The 21,544-nt window shown below is 43.5% G+C and overlaps 1 protein-coding gene across 1 annotated transcript in view; it reads left to right on the top strand.

Moving 5' to 3' along the window:
• Nucleotides 1-21,544, top strand: part of LOC122806187 (acylamino-acid-releasing enzyme-like) — a 1,918,826-nt gene that overhangs the window by 888,164 nt on the left and 1,009,118 nt on the right. The window contains exon 15 of the mRNA XM_044076421.1: nucleotides 11,859-11,947. Within this exon, the coding sequence (XP_043932356.1) occupies nucleotides 11,859-11,947 (89 nt within the window). The remainder of the gene's footprint in view (nucleotides 1-11,858; nucleotides 11,948-21,544) is intronic.

Here is a 21,544-nt window from a genome sequence, read left to right as displayed (position 1 = left end):
AAGCTGAAGCTGAATTTTTTTTTTTTTTTTTTTTTTGCTGAACAGCTACAGGATTCTTCCCAGGCAGTGTTTTCTCTTCACCTTTTTTGGTTGATTTTCTTTCAGGTTCTCTAAATGTCTTTTTTTCTGGCATCCAGGCAGCTGACAATATCACTGGCTGCTTTTTCTCATTTTCTTTTTTTTCACACTGGGAGAACTGAAATTAAGCTGTTGATCAGTGAGCAACCATGTTGGAAGTTAGTGTTAGTAAAATGTTAATCAGTTATAGATTTTTATCATGTGTTATCTGGCAAGACATAGTGGTATTGCAAATAAACATGGATAGTCCCCCAGCAGTTGCCAATGTATCACAAGATTGGTGAAAGAGTGAGTCACAAGATAACATACAAGAGTGGCCAACATGTAATTTGGGTAGAGTTCATACTAGTAAGGACAGGGCACTGTAGTAGAATCAGCGACTCCAAAGTCAACCCTAGTGAAAAAGTCAGTCCACAGCATAAACCACCGGTTACCATAATCAGCTGAAAGACCAGACTGAAGACTTGGAAGCTGAATGGAGAGAAAGCAAAACAGTTTAAAGAATTACTCAGGGCTCTAGCAACTCAAGAAGAAGATAAAATAGGTGGAGTTGAAGAAGAATAATAGCAGGACCTCAAAACAGCATGTGGGAGGACTACAGGACAGATATGAGGTCAAGCCAGGGTAAGGAAATAAGGTACATAAGGAAGGCTTGTGGTGGAATGCAGAGGTCTAGGAAATCATTAAAAGAAAGAGTGCAGGAAGAACTGGGAGATAGAAAAGACAGACCAGGCTAAGAAGAAATACTGGTTGACTCACTAAGAGGCTAAGAGAGAAGTTGCAAAAACAAAGAACAAAGCAGCAGAAGTACCATATCAGAATCTGGAAAGTGGCTCAGTAGATGACACAAACAAAAGTACATCAGGTTGCAAGGCAAAGACAGAAAGATAAAGAAGATAGTCAGACACCCTTCATAAGGGATGCCGGCAATAACCTGCTCACCAGTCCATAGGACATCAAAGGCAGATGGAATGAGTACAATGAGGAAAACTCCACAGAAGCTGTACTGCCCCAGACAACAGCCTATGAAGAGAGAAGAAGAGGAGCCCACCATAGAAGTACAAGCAGCACTAAGGAAAATGAAGTAAGGGAAAGTAGCAGGCTCAGATGAGGTCACAGCAGATATGATAAAGATGCTGGGTGAGATAGGGTACTCATAGCAATATGGAAAGAAAGGTGTATCCCAGATGACTGGAGGATAAGCATACTTGTGCCATTTTTCAAGAACAAAGGGGACATTCAGAACTGTGGACAATACAGAGGTATCAAACTCCTGCTACATTACATGCAAGTTTTATAGGGTAATTGATAAATGAATTTATTAAATTTATTTAAAGTTTTAGTATTATAAACTGTTATTGAAAAGTAACATGGGAGATGAGCAGTTCAGATTCAGATCAGAATGCAGCACAATGTTTGCAGTATGACAGATGCTTGAGAAGAAGCTAGAAATGAGGAAAGAGATCAACTGGACATTCCTAGATGTAGAGAAACCATATGACAACACCCCAAGAAAATTGATTTGGGCAGTCCTGTAGTAATTAAAAGTCCCAGAATCAATGGTAGAATTAGTGTAGGCTGCCTACAAGGCCCAATGACTCCTGTACAGACAGTGTTCGTACTTTCAGAGGGGTTCCCAGTAGGAGTGGGAGTGGAAGTGGGTGTGCATCAGGGTTCGCCTCTGAGCCCACTGCTGTTCATACTGGTGATGGACTACAAACAGGCCAGAGGAGACAGATCAACAAAGTTGCTGTTTGTAGATGATGTGGAGTTGCAGGCAAACTCTGAGCAAGAACTTCAGCAAAGGATAGGTGAGTGGAATGAAAAACTGAAAGCACCTAGGATGAAACTAAGTACAGATAACACAGATGTAATGGCAGCAAATGGTGATGTCAGAAGAACCTGAAAACTGAGATATATGGGAGAATAGTAAAACAGGTTTCAAGTGTCTAAGAGGGGTGGGTGGTTGAGGAGATAAGGAAGTCAAAGCTAGAATCAGAGGGGTTGCATCCATCTGGCACAGAGTGTCAAGTGTAGTATATGACAGAAAAATGCCAAAGAAGTGGAGAAGACCAACTTCACATTTAAGGAGCGCACCCTTCAGCATATTATGATATACAGAGAAATAAGCTGACAAATGCACTTGCAAATCAGAATGAACTGTTCATTTCTGCACATTTATTTAAATTTTTAGTATTATAAACTGTTATTGATGATTTGAGAGGTGGGGATCTGTTTAATAAAACTGAATAAGTGGAGATAAGATAAATAATTTTCTTACAAGCAGATAAGAACTCTAGGCTGAATGGTATAGTACCAAGGAAACCTGTTTTAAAATCCTGCCCCTGCATAATTGATTATTTAATTGTTTTAGTGGTTAATTGCTTGATTAGATTTTAAGTGGTATTTAAATGCTGTTTTACTTTAGTTTTATGGCCTGATGAAGCATCTATTTGATATCAAAGTGCTTACCAAATTAAAGAGTCTGTGTTATACCTGAAGCAGTGCTGGCTGATAGTTTGCTGTTTTAGTTATTCCCTGATGTCCTTCAAGGATGCATCTGCAGTCCTTACAAATGGGTTGTCCTGTCGTCAGGCAGCCCTTCGGTCGGACGGATTCCAAAGTCTGGGTCTGGCCTCGGCTGGTGTCGCACTTCACCCGACGTCATAGCTGCAGTTCTTCGGGTATAAAGGCATCAGCCGATGCCATTTTCCTCAGTCTTTCTTGCCGCATGGCGCCCGAAGCAGAAGCTGTTCGCAAGTGCCGGTCGGTCAGAACCAGAGATTACTACTACAAGTACCGAAGACTTCTAAAAAGCTAAGTATCCCGTTGGGGACTCTTTCTTGCCTCAGCCGATGTCAGAAAAAGTGAATAACTGTTTAACTTGTGGGAAACAAATACCTCATAAAGATTTCCACTCTTACTGCTTACCTTGCTTAGGCCCAGACCACGACGTAGCAGCTTGTCTAGCCTGTGCTTCTTTCAACCGACGGACACTTAGACGTCGGTCGGAATTTGCTGAAGAGTTTTTCGGCTCCGATTTCGCTTACATTATGCCGTCGGATACTCCGACTACGCAAATTTCTAAAAAAACGCAAGGAAAAGGACCGACACTCGCGGTCCGCGGTTTCGGCCGAAACCGCGGTTAAATAACATGAGTGTCTCGGTTTCGGCTGAAACCGAGTCCATGGTTCTTACTTCGGCCGAAAGCTTGCCACTTACCGAGGCTTCATCCAGCCAGGCTGAATCTGCTACTGAAATCACACCTGCTCTTGCAGGTTCACAGGATTTATCTGATACTATCCCTTTGGATATTTCTACCCCTGCACGTGGAGCTTCTAGGCCTCCTGCATCCATGTCGATTAAGGCCTTTGCCAGGGCTAAAGCAGCTAAAACTACCAAAACTGTGCCTGCTAAGACCCCCTCTCACAGGCCTAGCTCTAGTTCACAAATGCTTAGTCTAGCAGAGGATCTCATTTCTTTGATCCGGGGATCCCAACCACATCCAGACAGGGCCTCTCACCCACCTCCAGAGAAGAGGATTAGAGTAGAGCCCCCTGAGCCAGTTTCTTCAGATGGCTCCTCTGATGAATCAGATAATTCAAACCCTCCAGAAGGCCCCTTTTCTCCTTATGAGGACTCTGATGCAGAAGACTCCATTCCTTCTGCCTCTCCGCCTGAGGAATTTTCTTTTGGGGAAACCTTGCATGCTATGAGGGAACAATTTCAATGGCAGGGCCAGGATTTTTCAGACTCTAGGAAAAGGCTTAGAACCTTTTTGCATTTGCCACAGCATAGGCCTTTAGCCATTCCTCCAGTACTTACTGTTGTGGATGATGCTTTTAATGATGCTTGTACTGCTCCTGATTCTCTTCCTCCGGCCCCTGCTAAGCCCGATAGGTACTACAGGGTTCCGGACACACATTATCATTTGGATAAGGCCCCTTTTGCAGATCCCGAACCTATCTCCCAGGGACCCAAGGCTGTAGCAGCTTCTTCTACCAAAAACCCCCTCCCCTCTGAAAGGGAATCTAGGGCCTTAGAGATGGGGTAAAAAAGTTTACACTTCTGCTACTCTTTCAGCTAGGGCCTTGAACTGTCAATTCCACATGATTCAGAATCAGGAATTTATGCTAGACCAATTAACTAAAAAACTGTCCTCGGATGAACCATTAGACAAAAAATCTGTACAGGAAATGGTACATAACATTCAGCAGGTCAGTAATCATTCCTTAAAATGCGGCTATAATGCACTGGAGGCTTCCTTTAGATCAGCCATGACTGGCACAGTGATCAGAAGACATGCATGGTTAAAAGAGCAGTCCTTACCAGACCATGTTAAATCAAAGCTCCTAGATGCTCCCATGGATAAGCTCAATTTGTTTGGCTCCACTGCGCAGCAGGTGCTGAAGAAGGTGGAAGAGAAAGCAAAATCTGTCCAGACAGTCAAGGATTTCTTGCAGGTCCAGCCTCCAAGGTTTAGCAGGAACTGGCCTTCCAAGAATTGGTCCTTTCCAGACACCGCCAGAGCTCCGAGAGGGAATAGGCGCTCAAGAGGCAGGGGTCAATCCAGAGGTGCCTACAGGGGACGTCAGTGGCAGGCTAACAACCAACGAGGTACAGCCACAGATCCAGCCACCACCACTTCCACAGGACAATCACAGTGACTTGGCTCTAGCACCGCCTACCAGGGAACAACTAGAGGCACCCTTAAGCGGGAAGCTAGCCTTATTTTCAGTAAAGTGGCATTACATCACAGGAGACAAATGGATTTTACAGACAATAGACCAAGGTTACAGGTTTCACTTCCATACTCTACCAAGGAAGAGAGGAATGCTAAACCTACCTCCAAATCAGAAGACAGAAGCTCTAGAACAAATAACTCACTTACTAAGGATGAGAGCTGTAGAAAGGGTACCATCTATGGAACAAGGGCAAGGATTTTACTCCAGACTCTTCCTGGTACCAAGAAAAGAAAACCAATGGAGACCTATTCTCAACCTGTCCGCTTTAAACACATACCTCATTGTTCCAAAATTCAAAATGCTGACCCTACAGCAGCTTTTTCCCATGCTGGGCAAGGAGTCTTGGCTGGTAACTCTAGATCTCAAGGAGGCATACCTGCACGTCCCCATACGACCAAATTGCAGAAGATACCTCAGATTTCTTGCAGGATCAGAGCATTATCAATTCTCAGCATTGCCCTTTGGCTTATCTACTGCCCAGAGTATTCACGAAATGCCTGGCATCAGTAATTGCTCATTGCAGGCTTCAGGGAATTCAAATTTACCCTTACCTGGACGACTGCCTGTTACAAGCGGACAACAAAAACAAATTAACAAAAGATTTGGAAAGGGTCATTCATCTACTACAAGCCCTGGGATACACAGTCAATATAAAAAAGTCAAGGCTGATACCATCCCAAAGGATAACCTTCTTGGGTGCAGATTTGGACACAACAAAACAAATGGCATTCCTGACAGTAGAAAAACAGGAGCAACTCCCTTTCTACTTCATGGCATTAACAAAGCAGAACCAGCTAACAGCAAGAAAAGTCCTGCAAGCTCTCGGTTACATGGCATCCTGCATAATATTAATTCCACACGCCAGACTACATATGAGAAAGTTACAGTGGTACCTAAGGAATGTATGGTCTCAGCACAAGCACAGCCTAGAAACCCAAATTCCAATAATTCCATGCCTGAAACAAGAATTCCAATGGTGGGCCCAGGCCTGTCAATCAAACAAGGGACTGCCCTTCCACAGCACTCAACCAAGCCAGACCATCACAACAGACGCCTCAGACCTCGGTTGGGGGGCACACATGCTGGACAAGTGCATACAAGGCTTATGGACTCAAAACCAGCTGCACCTACACATAAATCAAAAGGAAATGCTGGCAATAAAACTGGCAATTCAGGCATTCAGACCATTTCTTCAACAGGGTCAACTGCTGATAAGGACGGACAACACCACAGTTATGTGGTACATCAACAAACAGGGAGGCACACATTCATACCCTCTATGCCGGATGGCAATGGACCTCTGGAATGTGGCACTGAGCTTCAACATTCAGCTACAAGCAATTTTTGTGCCAGGAAAAGAAAATATACTAGCAGACATCCTAAGCAGAACTACCACGGATGCCCACGAATGGATGCTGCATCCGGACATCTTCAAAACCATTACAGGGAAATGGGGACTGCCAGAAATAGACTTATTTGCATCCCCACACAATCACCAACTGAAAAATTCTGCACAAGGACGTACCACCCACTTGCTTGGAAAGTGGACTCCCTATCTTTCAGTTGGAAAAACCTGACAGCATATGCATTCCCACCTCTTCCTTTGATGCACAAGGTGCTACTGAAGATCAAAGAAGACCGTCCAAGGATCATCCTGATAGCTCCAGACTGGCCAAGGCAACATTGGTACCCATTACTGAGGAGTATGTCTCGGGAACAAATATGGCCTCTGCCCCTAGTTCCCTTGCTGTTAACACAGAACTTCAAAACCCTGCATCCAAACCTGAAAACATTGCAGCTGACTGCCTGGAACATTGCATAAGACCAAATAACCCAGATTTATCTCAAAGGGTTAAAGACATTATCTTGGAGGCTCGCAGACCCTCAACAAGAAAAAATTATTCAGCAAAATGGAAAAGATATCTCATTTGGAGTACTGCAAAAGGAGAGAATGTGTCACTGGTAAACATAGCTAACATCCTGGAATACTTGGCAGAGCTCTTCCACAACGGCCTGTCCTATTCTTCCATTAAGATTCATGCATCAGCTATTTCAGCAGAATACAACTTGGATCCTCCAGTATTCTCACATCCTCTGCTCAGGCAGTTTCTGAGAGGGATTAAAATGTAAAGCCACCCAGGAAGCCGCCATTGCCAGCATGGGACTTGAACTTTGTGCTAGAAAAGTTGACACTCCCTCCTTTCGAGCCAGCAGCAACAGCAGAATTACAGTACTTATCATGGAAAACTGCTTTCCTGCTTGCAATCACTTCAGCAAGAAGGGTATCTGAGCTACAGGCATTAATGGCAGTACAGCCCTTCCTGATCTTCCATCAAGATAGAGTGTCCATGAGAACTAATCCTACTTTTATGCCAAAGGTGGTCTCCAGGGTATCTTTAAATCAAGCTACCCACCTACCTACATTCTTCCCCAACCCACAAAACAGGGGAGAAAGACTGCTGCATACCTTGGATGTACATAGACAATTACGTTACTACCTGGACAGGACCAAGAGCAATAGAAAAACTGACCAGCTACTGGTAGCATATGCAACAGGAATGGAAGGAAAAGCAATTTCAAAACAGACAATCTCTAAGTGGATAGGAAATTGCATTAGATTTTGTTACTCCTACCATGGAAAGAAAACTCCAGAAAACATCAGGCCTCACTCTACAAGGGCTACAGCCACTACCACAGCATTTTTACGAGGAGTGGCTACCAAAGACATTTTAGAGGCTGCTACTTGGAGCTCCGTGCATACATTTGCCAAGCATTATAATTTACCTTTATACTCCAGATCCCGAGCAGGTTTTGCCACTGCTGTTTTGCAAGGGATCTTAACTACACCATAATCTATTTCTCCTCCTCCCCAGTTTGGCTATGGTATTCTACCCATTTGTAAGGACTGCAGATGCATCCTTGAAGGACATAGTACAGTTTTGTACCTACCATAAATGTAGATGTCCGATAGGCATGCATCTGCAGTCAGGATTACCCACCCTCCTTCCCCTCTGTGGTACTCCTAGGGTATTTGCACATCTTGTAGCTAGCTGGGGGAATCTATTATGGTGTATTTGTTTGTATATATGTACATACATGCTTATTTTTTGTTTGCTCTCTACTATTTGGAACCATTTGCATTTATCCAAATTTAGCCTTCCTAGAGGGCACCTGGCATCTGGGGCAAGAAACACTGAGGAAAATGGCGTCGGCTGATGCCTTTATACCCGAAGAACTGCAGCTATGACGTCGGGTGAAGTGCGACACCAGCCGAGGCCAGACCCAGACTTTGGAATCCGGCCGACCGAAGGGCTGCCTAACGACAGGACAACCCATTTGTAAGGACTGCAGATGCATGCCTATCGGACATCTACATTTATGGTAGGTACAAAACTGTACTATCTGGTGTTATGTCTCCCACTAGTGCTTTCCTGGAATAGACAGACACATTGTATTATAGCTCCAAAATTGTGAAAGAACTAGTAACAATAAAAGCACACTGGTGTTGCTCAGATAAAATCACCAACCTTTATTAAAAATAGTAAAAAGCTTCACTGACTAAGCGCTTTCACCCTAAAAGGGCATCTTCAGAGTCAGTCTACATGTTTAATCATAGTCTTTATATACACCTTGTATTCGTCAGTATAATCAAGCATAATTGAATACAGTGGATCCATCATCTCAAAACCTTTTTAGAATTAACCATGAGGTTGTCTGTTAAACTACTTCTTGTATAACCTTCAGAAATCAACCCTTCCTCACACAGTACACAGTAGTTAGTATACAAAGGGGATCCAGTATCTGTCTGCCTGGGAAGACATGATTGACAAACCACAATGCTTTTCCAGAGATGGTCTGCATCTGTCACCCCTGGGATTCAGGTTACTGGCTAAAGTTCTTGCTACCCCTATAGTGCCTTTTTTAGGCAAGGTTCAAAGGACAAAACCACCACCGTAACCGATACAAGCATGCAAAATCTGAAGGTAATGCTACTCAATGCCAGAAGTCTAAACCTCAAAATGCACTCTCTTGAGGCACTCCTAAAAATGGAGAACATCGATATCTGTGCAGTAATTGAGACATGGTTCAAGGCTCCAGAGAGCACCCCTGCAATACCAGGCTACAACTCTTACCACACTGTTCGGCCACAAAACCAAGACCGAAACACTAAAGGTGGAGGAGTGTCCATATTCACCAAGGATATTCACACCTCCAGGCTAGTTGCCCAACACAATGCATCTGAAATTCTCCAGGTGCAACTAACACTAGGGAAGACTGCAATCCAAATTGTAGCTTGCTACAGATCCCCCACCATGCCCCAAGATTCTCACTACACCTTTCTAAACATGCTGGAAAATATTAAGATACAACCAAACACCCTAATACTGGGTGATTTCAACTACCCTGCCATTAACTGGGAAAACTACTCGGGTACAAACTCCTTTTCCCCAACGGTTCTTGGAATTCATAAATTCCAACGCCCTAGATCAACTAATCCATTGTCCCACCAGGGGCTCCAATATCCTAGACCTGGTCATTACCAGCATGGGAGATAGATGCTCCTCACCAGTGGTCACCCCCTCATTTGTCAGGTCTGACCATAAGCCAATCACCATTGACATCCACATCCCACCCCCACCCCCAGTAAGGAAACCTCCTTAAAAACCTTCTCCAAAGCCAATTTCATGCTACTGAAGTCAGAAGTGACAAATTTCATGACACCCATGCAGACGGGATCTGAAAGTTCGACTGCAGAATCCTACACTAAGGCACTGTACGAGCACATCCACTCGTGTATGAATCATGCCATCCCAAACAGAACCAAGATGCTCTCCTCCAAAAAAAGGAAGCCAATCTGGTAGTCCCCTGCTATAAACAAACTATACAACAGAAGGAAGAAACTGTTGTAGAAAAGAGGAAAATCCCAGGATGCAAAAAACTCCCTCACCAGCCTCAGTAAGAAGCTGAGATCCCTCATAAAATCCTCAAAAGCTAGTTACGAAAATAAAATTGCCAAAGATTCCAAAGACAACCACAAGGCATTCTATAGTTATGTCAAGAATCTAAATGACAATGCTCAGATCTGCTCTGAGCTTCAGCAGAATGGCATTAAATATACTGATCCCAAGAATATTGCCAATATAATGGCAGATCGAATTAGTGCCAACTTCACCCCCCTCTCACCCCCTAAATGGCCCATTTCAATACCAAAAGATTGCCAAATTCTGGTAATCACGGCAGACAGGTAGAAGCCGCACTCTCCAAAGCTAAGAATACAGCATCCATGGGACCAGATGACATCCCAGGCTGTGTACTACATGAACTACAAAATAAACTGGCACCTCACCTAAGTGTCATGTTTAATCATAGCCTCACCTCAGGCTTTGTGCCCACTGAGTGGCGCACAGCTGCAGTTATCCCACTCCACAAGGGGGGATCCACCTTGGATCTCAGGAACTACTGTCCCATCAGTCTGACGACCCTGATCTGCAAGGGCATGGAACGCATTATCATGGAACTTATAAACAAAGACATTGGCAACCTTCAAACACTGGACCCCACCCAGTTTGGGTTTGTGAATGGCCGATCTTGTCTCCTGAACCTGATTGACTTCTTCGAATCAGTCTCCAGAGCTGTGGACGAGGGTAAGGCGGTCCACAAAGCCTATCTGGACCTCGCCAAGGCCTTCGACACCATCCCTCACTCTGGAATCATAGATAAACTTACTAAGCTGGGCATAAATACCTATGTCACTCGATGGGTTGCCAACTGGCTTACTGACAGAACCCAGACTGTAAAAGTAGCCGACTCCAAATGCAGCTCCAGACAAGTGACAAGTGGAGTACCTCAGGGTTCAGTCCTGGGACCACTCTTGTTTGGCATCTACTTCTCTGAAGTACAGGCCAACACTAAGGGACTTTGGCTAACAAAGTTCGCAGATGACTGCCAACTGGGAGCCATTATTTAATCCCCAAATGATGTGGATGTTCTACAGAAGGGCCTTACAGAAACAGATGCCTGGTGCCAGAGCCATGGGCTCAAGCTTAATGCCAAGAAATGTATAGTTATCCCCTTTGGAAAAAAACATGTACCCATGAATTACCACATAGCTGGCAGTACACTAAACATCGAAAGTGTGATGAGAGACTTAGGGACACAGGTGGACTGTGGTCTCACTTTCAATAACCACATCGCCACAACTGTCAGGAAATCCTTCTATGTGGCACACCTCATCACTAAGGGCTTTTCACCCAGAATAAAGGAGGTCATTGTCATACTGTACTCATCCCTCATTAGACCCATTACAGAGTATAATGCCGATTTGGTATGTACCTCACAAGACATCTGCAACAGCTGGAAAGGCCACATAAATACCTCAGTAAAAGAATCACAGGCCTAAAGCAGATGCCATATGCTGACCGTCTAAAAAACTCCAGCTATATTCTGTGGCATATCGTCTACTCATAGGCGATCCCTGCCTAACATACAAGACCTTATCAAACCCTGAGCTGTTGGACATGCTCCACCTAAAGAAATCCCAATCCCTCAGAGCCACACGCACCAGGGATCTAAACCTTGTCATCCCAATGAACAAAACATGCTGGAGGGATAGGTTCCTGATCCAGAGACTCCCCATACTCTGAAATAGACTGCCCATACATGTCAAGCAGAGTGCCTCCTTGACCCTCTTCAAAAGGAACCTTGATGATTGGATGGGAGATAGGAAATTCACCCCGGGGATCATCTCAGTCGCCCTGCTAGACAGGGGTCCAGAGAAGTAAATATTGTGGGAAGAAATATCCAGGGAATTGTTATGGCTAGGCTTGTATAGGCCCTAGGGCCGATAGCCTAGTACCAACCTATGAACCAACCTATGAACTTATGTTTAACTGGACAGGAAACTTTGTTTCCCACATAGTTTTACTAGAACTGCATTAATGTACAGTAATGTTGTCAAGAATACCCATATAATTAATCTAATGTTATAAACTGCATGAGTAAATGTTGAAAGTTACTTTTTTATATTTTTTGCAGGATCGTCTGAGGGTAGTTGGACATTACTGTCCATTCAATGCGATCTTTTGGTGGCCAGCTCTTCTTCTCCAAACTGTCCTCCCAATCTGGTAAGACCACTGCCTCATATTACCGTAATGCATGTAGTGTACTGATATTTAGCTTAGACAAAAAACATCATATTCATAGGTCTCAGTCTTCAATCAAGAATCAGAGGCAAAGTTCAGAATAATCAGGGACAAAGAACCCGAAACAAGGGAATTTTTTTTAAAATTGGTATTATTAATTTAGCAGATTGAAGGAATAGGAAGAATTTTGTTATAGTTCTTATGTGATACATTTCAGCATAGGAAATATTAATTTGGATGGTGCAGTGGTGCAGCGGTAGCATTGTCGCCTCACAGCAAGAGGTTCTCTGGTTCGATTCTGCATGTCCTCCCTACATTTGTGTGGGTTTCTTCTGGGTGCTTAGGTTTCATCCCACATTACAAAGACATATGTCTGGAGCATTTCTCCATGGGCCTGCACTGAAAATTGGCTTTATTCCAAGTCGGACTTTCCTGGTAAACAAATGTAAAAATAAAAAAAAAAAATTTAAAAAGTAAAAATAAATAAATAAAAAATTTGGATTGTATCATAGTGGCTGTACTCAACAGTATAAGTCTAAACAAAAAGATTCAAACATGTTGACATCAGAGTTGAAAACCACAGGAAATATTTAAAACAACATTGCAGGACAGTCTCAAATAAATAAAGAAAAATATTTAAACTAAGCTTCACTATATTCCTGACCGAATCTAAGAGAATTACTATAAGAACTTACTAATAGAGGAAGGCAGATGTGGTGAATGGATCTTCTAGTTGTTGTCAAGTCCAAGACAAAATGCAGAATGCTCTGTCTCACCAAGAGACTTCTCATAATAATTTCTCAAATATTACTGCTGGGATAGCTTACAGAGTGACATTTCTTGTCATCTGACTCCTAGTTCCCAGGCCAAACTACCAGTGATTAAGCTGACAGTATTTAGCATCTACCTGTAAAAATGCATAGAAAAGGGCTTCTTCTCAGATACCTGGCAGATGCTGGGAGTCATAAAACAATTGCATTCCTTCATGCTTTCAAGACTAGTAATTAGTTCACTCTAAAGACACTACAAAAAAATTCATAGAAGAGACATTGTATATCTTGCTGCATTGAAAACTGAAAGATACCTTTATGGCCTAGCCATAAAGTAATTTAATTTCAGTTATTTTTCTGAAGTTAACCTCCTGTATTCCAGTTTCCACTATTAAAATATATACATTTAAACAGTTACAGTAGTGCGTGTTCATTTCTGTTCTCTTCCAGCAGGGCACACTGTGGATCCATTTTAAACACAAGGATTGTGCAATTACCTTTTCAACACACAAATCTGTACAAGCAGTTTGATATACACATGACATACAGTTCTAATACATTTGTAATGCAAGCATCTTGTATAAATCATTTTGATATTCACCAGTGACAATGACATATAATTATTTACAAAATTCCAGCTAGCTGGGCTGACACTATATCCTTTCGTCATAATATGCAGCACAATTAACATTTACACAGTGCCTTAAACACAATAATTTCTTAAGCAATGCACTAACTTCCTGCCAAATAAATGACAGGTAAGTTGTCACACAGGGAACACAAATACTAACATACCTCGTAGTAGTTCCTGCCCTATTAAAACACTTGTGGACTCTAAACTTTTACATAATATTCATAAATTTTGCACAAACAGTACACTATCCTACTAAAATATCCTGCAAAATAGACAAAACTAAAAATAGCGGTCCTTGACAGGAAACTTCCAATATTAGAAAGATACCCTATTTCTTAAAGGGGCACTAAAGATATAAAGCATTAGTAAAATAAATAGCATTTTTAAAGGGCAGTATTCTGTGTGGAAGGGTTCCCCACTGGGGACTTTTCTGCCAGAAATTAAGCTGAAATTTGGCTGCTGCCCCTGTGAAGCATCTGCTCTGACTGCTGATTTTCCCTCCACAATGCTGCCCAGTCAGCTGCCAAAGTGATGATGTGGAAGGTGGTCAGAGATTTTGTAAAATGGCCGGATTTTATGTCTTGGGCAAGACACAACCCAGATAGCCTAAAGGCTACTGCAGCAGTGAGGAATTCATAGCTTTGTAGGTATATACTAGGCTAATGACTACAAGGGCTCTTATGAACCCAGCCAAGCTGCCTAAGTGTATTCATCAAGTTTTATGATGTCCTAGAGGTAATTTTTAGGAGTTTATGTTAATGGTTATATGTAAGTTAGAGCATGGTTGGGCAGGCATTTTACATACTGCCTCTGTCCATTAAAGATGGTGCCAGACCAGGAGTAAATTTCCAATTTCCCATCTACTGGTCCAGTTTATGCTTGAATATGGTGAGGGAAGAGCTCTGCTTCTCCTGGATGGGAAGCCTGTTCCAGAGAAGGAAGTTCTATGAGACACATACCTGTTCCTCCAAGAAGTCCTGTTTATGTCACAGGCAAGGTTTAAGTCTCTGGATTGGGTAGTTCTGATGCTATTTGGTTGGCAGAAAAGTTCAGAGTGGGATCCAAGGATACCTCGTACGCCAGGTATAGATTTCCCCTCAATAATTAGCAGGAGAGAGAGAGTACAGAGATAGGGCATTGAGGTGATCCTCCTAGAACCTGTTGTTTATGCCGTGTATTCTTTTTGTGAGAAACGTTTGTGTACATTCCAGTTGTTGCATGTGACTAGTCAAGTACGTACCGAAGGGGGCATTGTACTCAGTGATTGGTCCATTGAGGGCGGAGTACAATGGAACAATGACTTCCTTGGATCTAGATGCCATACTCTTGTTTAAAGTTGAGCAATACAGAATGGTTTCCTTACTAACCTAGAAACATGTTGATTGAAAGCATTACTAAAATAAATAGCATATGTCCACATATGTCCTCAAATCCCTGACTACTGAGTCTTCTCTTAGGGGTGTGTTGTAGTATAGTTTCCTAGGGTAGCTGACTTTCTAAACAGTACTGTTATGCATTTATTGCCATTGAGCTTTAAACCATGGTTCTGGGTACCAGTTATTTGTGTGCATTAGCCCTGCCGGGAGGATGTTAGTGGCTTAGGTGAATTCTGTCACTGCTCCTACTTTGCAGTCATCAGAAAAACTTGGTCAGCCAGAGACCCTTAACACTGACATTGATTTCTGAGAAGTAGATGCCAAAAAGGAGTACATCCAGCACAGAACCATGAAGGACTCATCTAGTGACCAGTCTCTTTATGGAGGTAGACTCCCTTAACCAAACTTTTTGGGTCTCAGGTAAGAGCTGTCTTGCTTTTCAGCATGTAACATAGGAGTTTATGTCCAATTCCTTGAATTTGTTTGCAATATTCGAATGGGGTATTGTGTCAAATGCCTTGGCCAGATGAAGGTAGTCAGTATGCAATATTTTGCGCTCATCTGTTGCTTTGGTGACCTTCTTAAAGAAGTCTACCAGGCTGAATAGGCATGATCTTCCCTTGATGAAACAGAAGTGGGTTGGATCCATTGTCTGCAGGTTTCCTATGTCATTATTTAGAATTTCCATATTTTTTTACATTTCTTTGCATATGAAAGTAGTCAGACATATGGGTCTATAGTTTCTGGGATCTGTAGATGGACTGTCCTTGTATAGAGGGGGTAACCATTGTAGAGGTCCTTCTATTCTTCTGTTGCAGTATTCTGTACATGAAGGAGTTGGCTGCCAAAACAACCTGATTTTGGCCAGTATACAAAAGACTTTTACTACTTAGAGGTGCGTAGTATGTCACACGTAGGCTACTGACAGACATAGGTCATAAAAGTGACGTACGCATGCACCATCTGCAGAACTTCTTTGCTGCTAGTCCGAATGCTTCACCCATACATATGGTCTGTTTGCCAAAGTGGTAGCTGTCTCAGTGTTTCAGATAAGTGCCCCATTGGGAAATCGTTTATTTACTTTTTCTGCTGTGATTAAGGTTTAATGTCATCCAAGAAATGCAAATGCCAATGTGGACATCAGATTTGATATATAGACAGTCAACAGCAGTGCCTTTTTTGTCTTGGGCCTATCCATGATCAAAGATCCTCCCTTCCTTTTCAATATATTTAGAGAATCAGTGCTATAAACTCCTTCTGGAAAGTGTGATGGAGGGATCTTCAGGATGTGAGGTGAAATTGCTTGTGAAGTGGAAGGCCAAGAAGCCTAGACTTGAAAACTTCAGCTGCACATCCAGTGGTGGATGTCTCTCCAGCGGAAGTTGTTAGTCTAGAGAAACATTCAGCCCCTATATCCGAATTACAGGTCGAAAAAATAATGGCGCTTGTTTTGGATCCAGATGACAGAACATACTTGGAGGTTCTGCAGACATCCAGTGCAGATGTCCAGTGGAGCCAAGACTTGTGATCACCAAGGGCCCTAGAGAGAGCTCTCAAATAGTGGTTAGAGAGGAAGTTGATGTTGACATTACTGAATCTAGGCCTATGTCTGGTCCTCTGACCTTACATAAGGCTGATCTGCATTCCAAGAAGAAACTAAAAGACAAGCATTTGTCACCTCCTTCAGATTCACAAAGGATTAGCAAAACTTTACATGGGGCATTTTCAATGCCCTTTTGTCCCTTAGGCTTCCACCAGGGATTTCAGTACTGGCCTCACCCTGGGTTACTTCTCAAAAGAAGGTTAGAGAAGAGGCTTCTTCCAAAGAGAAAGACTCCTCAAAGGATGAGTCCCTAGTTTATTTATCTCAAATCCCCTTCCTACTGGATTATGTGTCACTGTAGGAGGATTCCAGTTGTACTGATTCCCCAATGGAGGAAATTACTTTCATTGAGACCTTGAGTAACATGAGGGAACATTTCTAATGGGAGAGTTGTGAGATGTTTGAAGTACAAAAACGTTATTACAAATTGCTTCAGATAGATACTGCTAGTCCCTCAGCCGTACCTCCTGCCCTACCTGCATTTTTGGATACATTTGTATCGTTCATTAGGAATCCTGATTCCCAGACTCCAGCACCTAAACAACCAGAGACATTCTACAAGGTGCCTAGAGACTGTAAGTTTCTTTTTAAAGCCCCTTCTGCTGACCCTTGTGCCATTACAGTGGCTTCCAAATAAGGCCTTAAGGTTACTTCCCTCCACCTCCCTTCTTCCCTCTGACAAAGACTGCAGACTTATTGAGAGGTTAGGCAAAAATGTATACACATCTGCAGCTCTTGCCTTTAGGGCCATCAGTTATCAAACACACATGACTAAATACACATTGGAATTCTTATCACAACATTCTAAAATTATTTCAGATTTGCCTGACTCAGAGGATAATTCTTTGGCTTCAGCTTTGCTTGAGGCATCCTCTCAGGTGGCACGCCATTCAACAAAATGTAGTTATGATGCTGTGGAGGCTTCAGCTAGAGCAGCTGTCAGAGGTTCTCTCCTGAGAAGATTTGCCTGGTTGAGGCTTCAACCTTTGCCAGAGGGCATTAAATCCAAACTTATGGATGCTCCTCTGGACAGTTCAGCCCTGTTTGGGCCTGCTGCTGTGGACTTGTTTAAAATCTTACAGGAGAACAGTGAGGAGATACAGGAATTGAAACACATCCTGGTTTCCCAATACCAAAATACCAAAGGAATTATCCTTTTTTTTAGAAGGCATTCACAGCCTCCTCCAGCTAAAGCTAAAAAGTCTGGTAAGAGACCTCAGTAATTTAGAACTCCCCAGCAAGCCCCACCTCAAAAAATGGCCCTTTCTAGACAGACTGGTGTCCATCTGATTGTTTGGACTCCAAACATCTTCCCACCCTTTCCATTCGCTTTTCTCTTTCTACTCCAGCTTGGGAAACATTACACATGATTCTTGGGTGCTCTCTATCATAAGAAAGGGTTATTTCATGGTCTGTATTTCACTCCCACCTTTCAGAGGCATCCTACAATGACCCAGAGAGCAACTGCCACATTTCCAAAGGTGCTGCAAGACCTGTTGGATCAAGGCACCATTCAACCTGTTCCATCAAATCAAAGGTTCTTTTCAAAGATGTTCTTGGTACCAAGGAAAGAGGACCCTTGGATCCCCATACTGGACCTATCCTTCCTTAACACCTTCCTGAAAGTGCCTACAATTAGAATGCTTACTTTGACAACCCTATTCCCTCTGATCATCCCACAAGCCTTTATGGCCTCCATAGATATAAAGGACACTTACCTACACATCCCATTCATCCTAGTTACAGAAAACCTTTATGATTCTCTCTGGCCTCTTGGCACTTTCAGTTTACTTCCTTGCCTTTGGTCTTTTTGTCACCCCAAGGATATTCATGAAATGCCTAGCCCCAGTTATTGTTTACTGCAGACTTCAGGGCATTCATGTTTTCCCATACATGGATGACCTTCTCTTTCTAGTGGTCGGTCCAGGAGCACTAGAGCACAATCTAAGCTCCGCCATTTCCATCCTACAATCTTTGGGTTTCACTATAAACTAGCAAAAATCTGCTTGCTATCCATTTCAGGACCACATTTTTCTGGGATGCAGGATACAAACAGACCTTATGAAGGTCTCTCTTCCCAGTCAGAAGGCTCAGGAACTCATTTCCTTCTTTCAAAGCCTCACCCCTCTAACTCATATTATTGCCAGGAATTTCATCAGAAAACTGGGCTTCATGGCATCCACCATCCCAGTGCTTCCTCTGGCAAAACTCCACATGAGAAAACTACAGTAGTTCCTAAACTCAGTGTGGATGCAACATGCACATAAACTAGAGTTCCCAGTTTCCCTTCTCCCTTGCTTGAAGAGGAAGATTACCTGGTGGATTCAACAGCTGACTGCCAATCCAGGTCTCCCACTCCATTTTGTAACACCTGTCCAGGAGATGTTGACATCAGACACAGGATGGGGAGCTGCTTTCAGCTCCATAAAAGCACAAGGGACCTAGTCAACCTCTCAAAGAAGGAAACACATCAGTATAAAAAAATGAGGGCACTGCTACTGGCTCTCTAAAAATTTTCACAGACAACATGACAGATGTCCTTTAAGGATGCATCTGCAGTCCTTACATATGGGTTGTCCTGTCGTCAGGCAGCCCTTCGGTCGGCCGGATTCCAAAGTCTGGGTCTGGCCTCGGCTGGTGTTGCACTTCACCCGATGTCATAGCGGCAGTTCTTCGGGTATAAAGGCATCAGCCGACGCCATTTTCCCCAGTCTTTCTTGCCGCGTGGCGCCCGAAGCAGAAGCTGTTCGCAAGTGCCGGTCGGTCAGATCCAGAGATTACTACTACAAGTACCGAAGACTTCTAAAAAGCTAAGTACCCCGTTGGGGACTCTTTCTTGCCTCAGACGATGTCAGAAAAAGTGAATAACTGTTTAAATTGTGGGAAACAAATACCTCATAAAGATTTCCACTCTTACTGCTTACCTTGCTTAGGCCCAGACCACGACGTAGCAGCTTGTCTAGCCTGTGCTTCTTTCAACCGACGAACGCTTAGACGTCGGTCTGAATTTGCTGAAGAGTTTTTCGGCTCCACTTTTGCTTACATTATGCCGTCGGATACTCCGACTTCGCAAATTTCTAAAAAACGCAAGGAAAAGGACCGACACTCACGGTCCGCGGTTTCGGCCGAAACCGCGGTTAAATAACAGCGAGTGTCTCGGTTTCGGCTGAAACCGAGCCCACGGTTCTTCCTTCGGCCGAAAGCTTGCCACTTACCGAGGCCTCATCCAGCTTGGCTGAATCTGCTACTGAAATTCCACCTGCTTCTGCAGGTTCACAGGATTTATCAGATACTACCCCTTTGGATATTTCTACCCCTGCACATGGAGCTGCTAGGCCTCCTGCATCCATGTCGATTAAGGCCTTTGCCAGGGCTAAAGCAGCAAAAACTACCAAAACTGTGCCTGCTAAGACCCCCTCTCACAGGCCCAGTTTTAGTTCACAAATGCTTAGTCTAGCAGAGGATCTCATTTCTTTGATCCGGGGATGCCAACCACATCCAGACAGGGCCTCTAACCCACCTCCAGAGAAGAGGACTAGAGTAGAGCCCCCTGAACCAGTTTCTACAGATGGCTCCTCTGATGAATCAGATAATTCAGACCCTCCAGAGGCCCCTTTTTCTCCTTATGAGGACTCGGATGCAGAAGAGTCCATTCCTTCTGCCTCTCCGCCTGAGGAATTTTCTTTTGGGGAAACCTTGCATGCTATGAGGGAACAATTTCAATGGCAGGGCCAGGATTTTTCAGAGTCTAGGAAAAGGCTTAGAACCTTTTTGCATTTGCCACAGCATAGGCCTTTAGCCATTCCTCCAGTTCTTACTGTTGTGGATGATGCTTTTAATGATGCTTGTACTGCTCCTGATTCTCTTCCTCTGGCCCCTGCTAAGCCCGATAGGTACTACAGGGTTCCGGACACACATTATCATTTGTGTAAGGCCCCTTTTGCAGACCCCGAAACTATCTCCCAGGGACCCAAGGCTGTAGCAGCTACCTCTACCAAAAACCCCCTCCCCTCTGAAAGGGAATCTAGGGCCTTAGAGATGGGGTAAAAAAGTTTACACTTCTGCTACTCTTTCAGCTAGGGCCTTGAACTGTCAATTCCACATGATTCAGTATCAGGAATTTATGTTAGACCAGTTAACTAAAAAAACTGTCCTCGGATGAACCATTAGACAAAAAATCTGTACAGGAAATGGTACATAACATTCAGCAGGTCAGTAATCATTCCTTAAAATGCGGCTATGATGCACTGGAGGCTTCCTTTAGATCAGCCATGACTGGCACAGTGATCAGAAGACATGCATGGTTAAAAGAACAGTCCTTACCAGACCATGTTAAATCAAAGCTCCTAGATGCTCCCATGGATAAGCTCAATTTGTTTGGCTCCCCTGCACAACAGGTGCTGAAGAAGGTGGAAGACAAAGCAAAATCTGTCCAGACAGTCAAGGATTTCTTGCAGGTCCAGCCTCCAAGGTTTAGCAGGAACTGGCCTTCCAAGAATTGGTCCTTTCCAGATACCTCCAGAGCTCCGAGAGGCAGGAACAGACGCTCAAGAGGCAGGGGTCAATCCAGAGGTGCCTACAGGGGACGTCAGTGGCAGGCAAACAACCAGCGAGGTACAGCCACAGATCCAGCCACCACCACCACTTCCACAGGACAATCACAGTGACTTGGCTCTGGCACCGCCTACCAGGGAACAACTAGAGGCACCCTTAGGCAGGAAGCTAGCCTTATTTTCAGTAAACTGGCATTACATCACAGGAGACAAATGGATTTTACAGACAATAGACCAAGGTTACAGGTTTCACTTCCATACTCTACCAAGGAAGAGAGGAATGCCAAACCTACCTCCAAATCAGAAGACAGAAGCTCTAGAACAAATAACTCACTTACTAAAGATGAGAGCTGTAGAAAGGGTACCATCTATGGAACAAGGGCAAGGATTTTACTCCAGACTTTTCCTGGTACCAAGAAAAGAAAACCAATGGAGGCCTATTCTCGACCTGTCCGCTTTAAACATATACCTCATTGTTCCAAAATTCAAAATGCTGACCCTACAGCAGCTTCTTCCCATGCTGGGCAAGGAGTCTTGGCTGGTAACTCTAGATCTCAAGGAGGCATACCTGCACGTCCCCATATGACCAAATTGCAGAAGATACCTCAGATTTCTTGCAGGATCAGAGCATTATCAATTCTCA

Source organism: Protopterus annectens, chromosome 7.part0, assembly GCF_019279795.1.
Source record: "Protopterus annectens isolate FY-2018-M chromosome 7.part0, PAN1.0, whole genome shotgun sequence".
NCBI lineage: Eukaryota > Metazoa > Chordata > Ceratodontiformes > Protopteridae > Protopterus > Protopterus annectens.
Note: the sequence above shows the minus strand (reverse complement) of the source record. Positions and strands in the feature narration are given on the sequence as shown.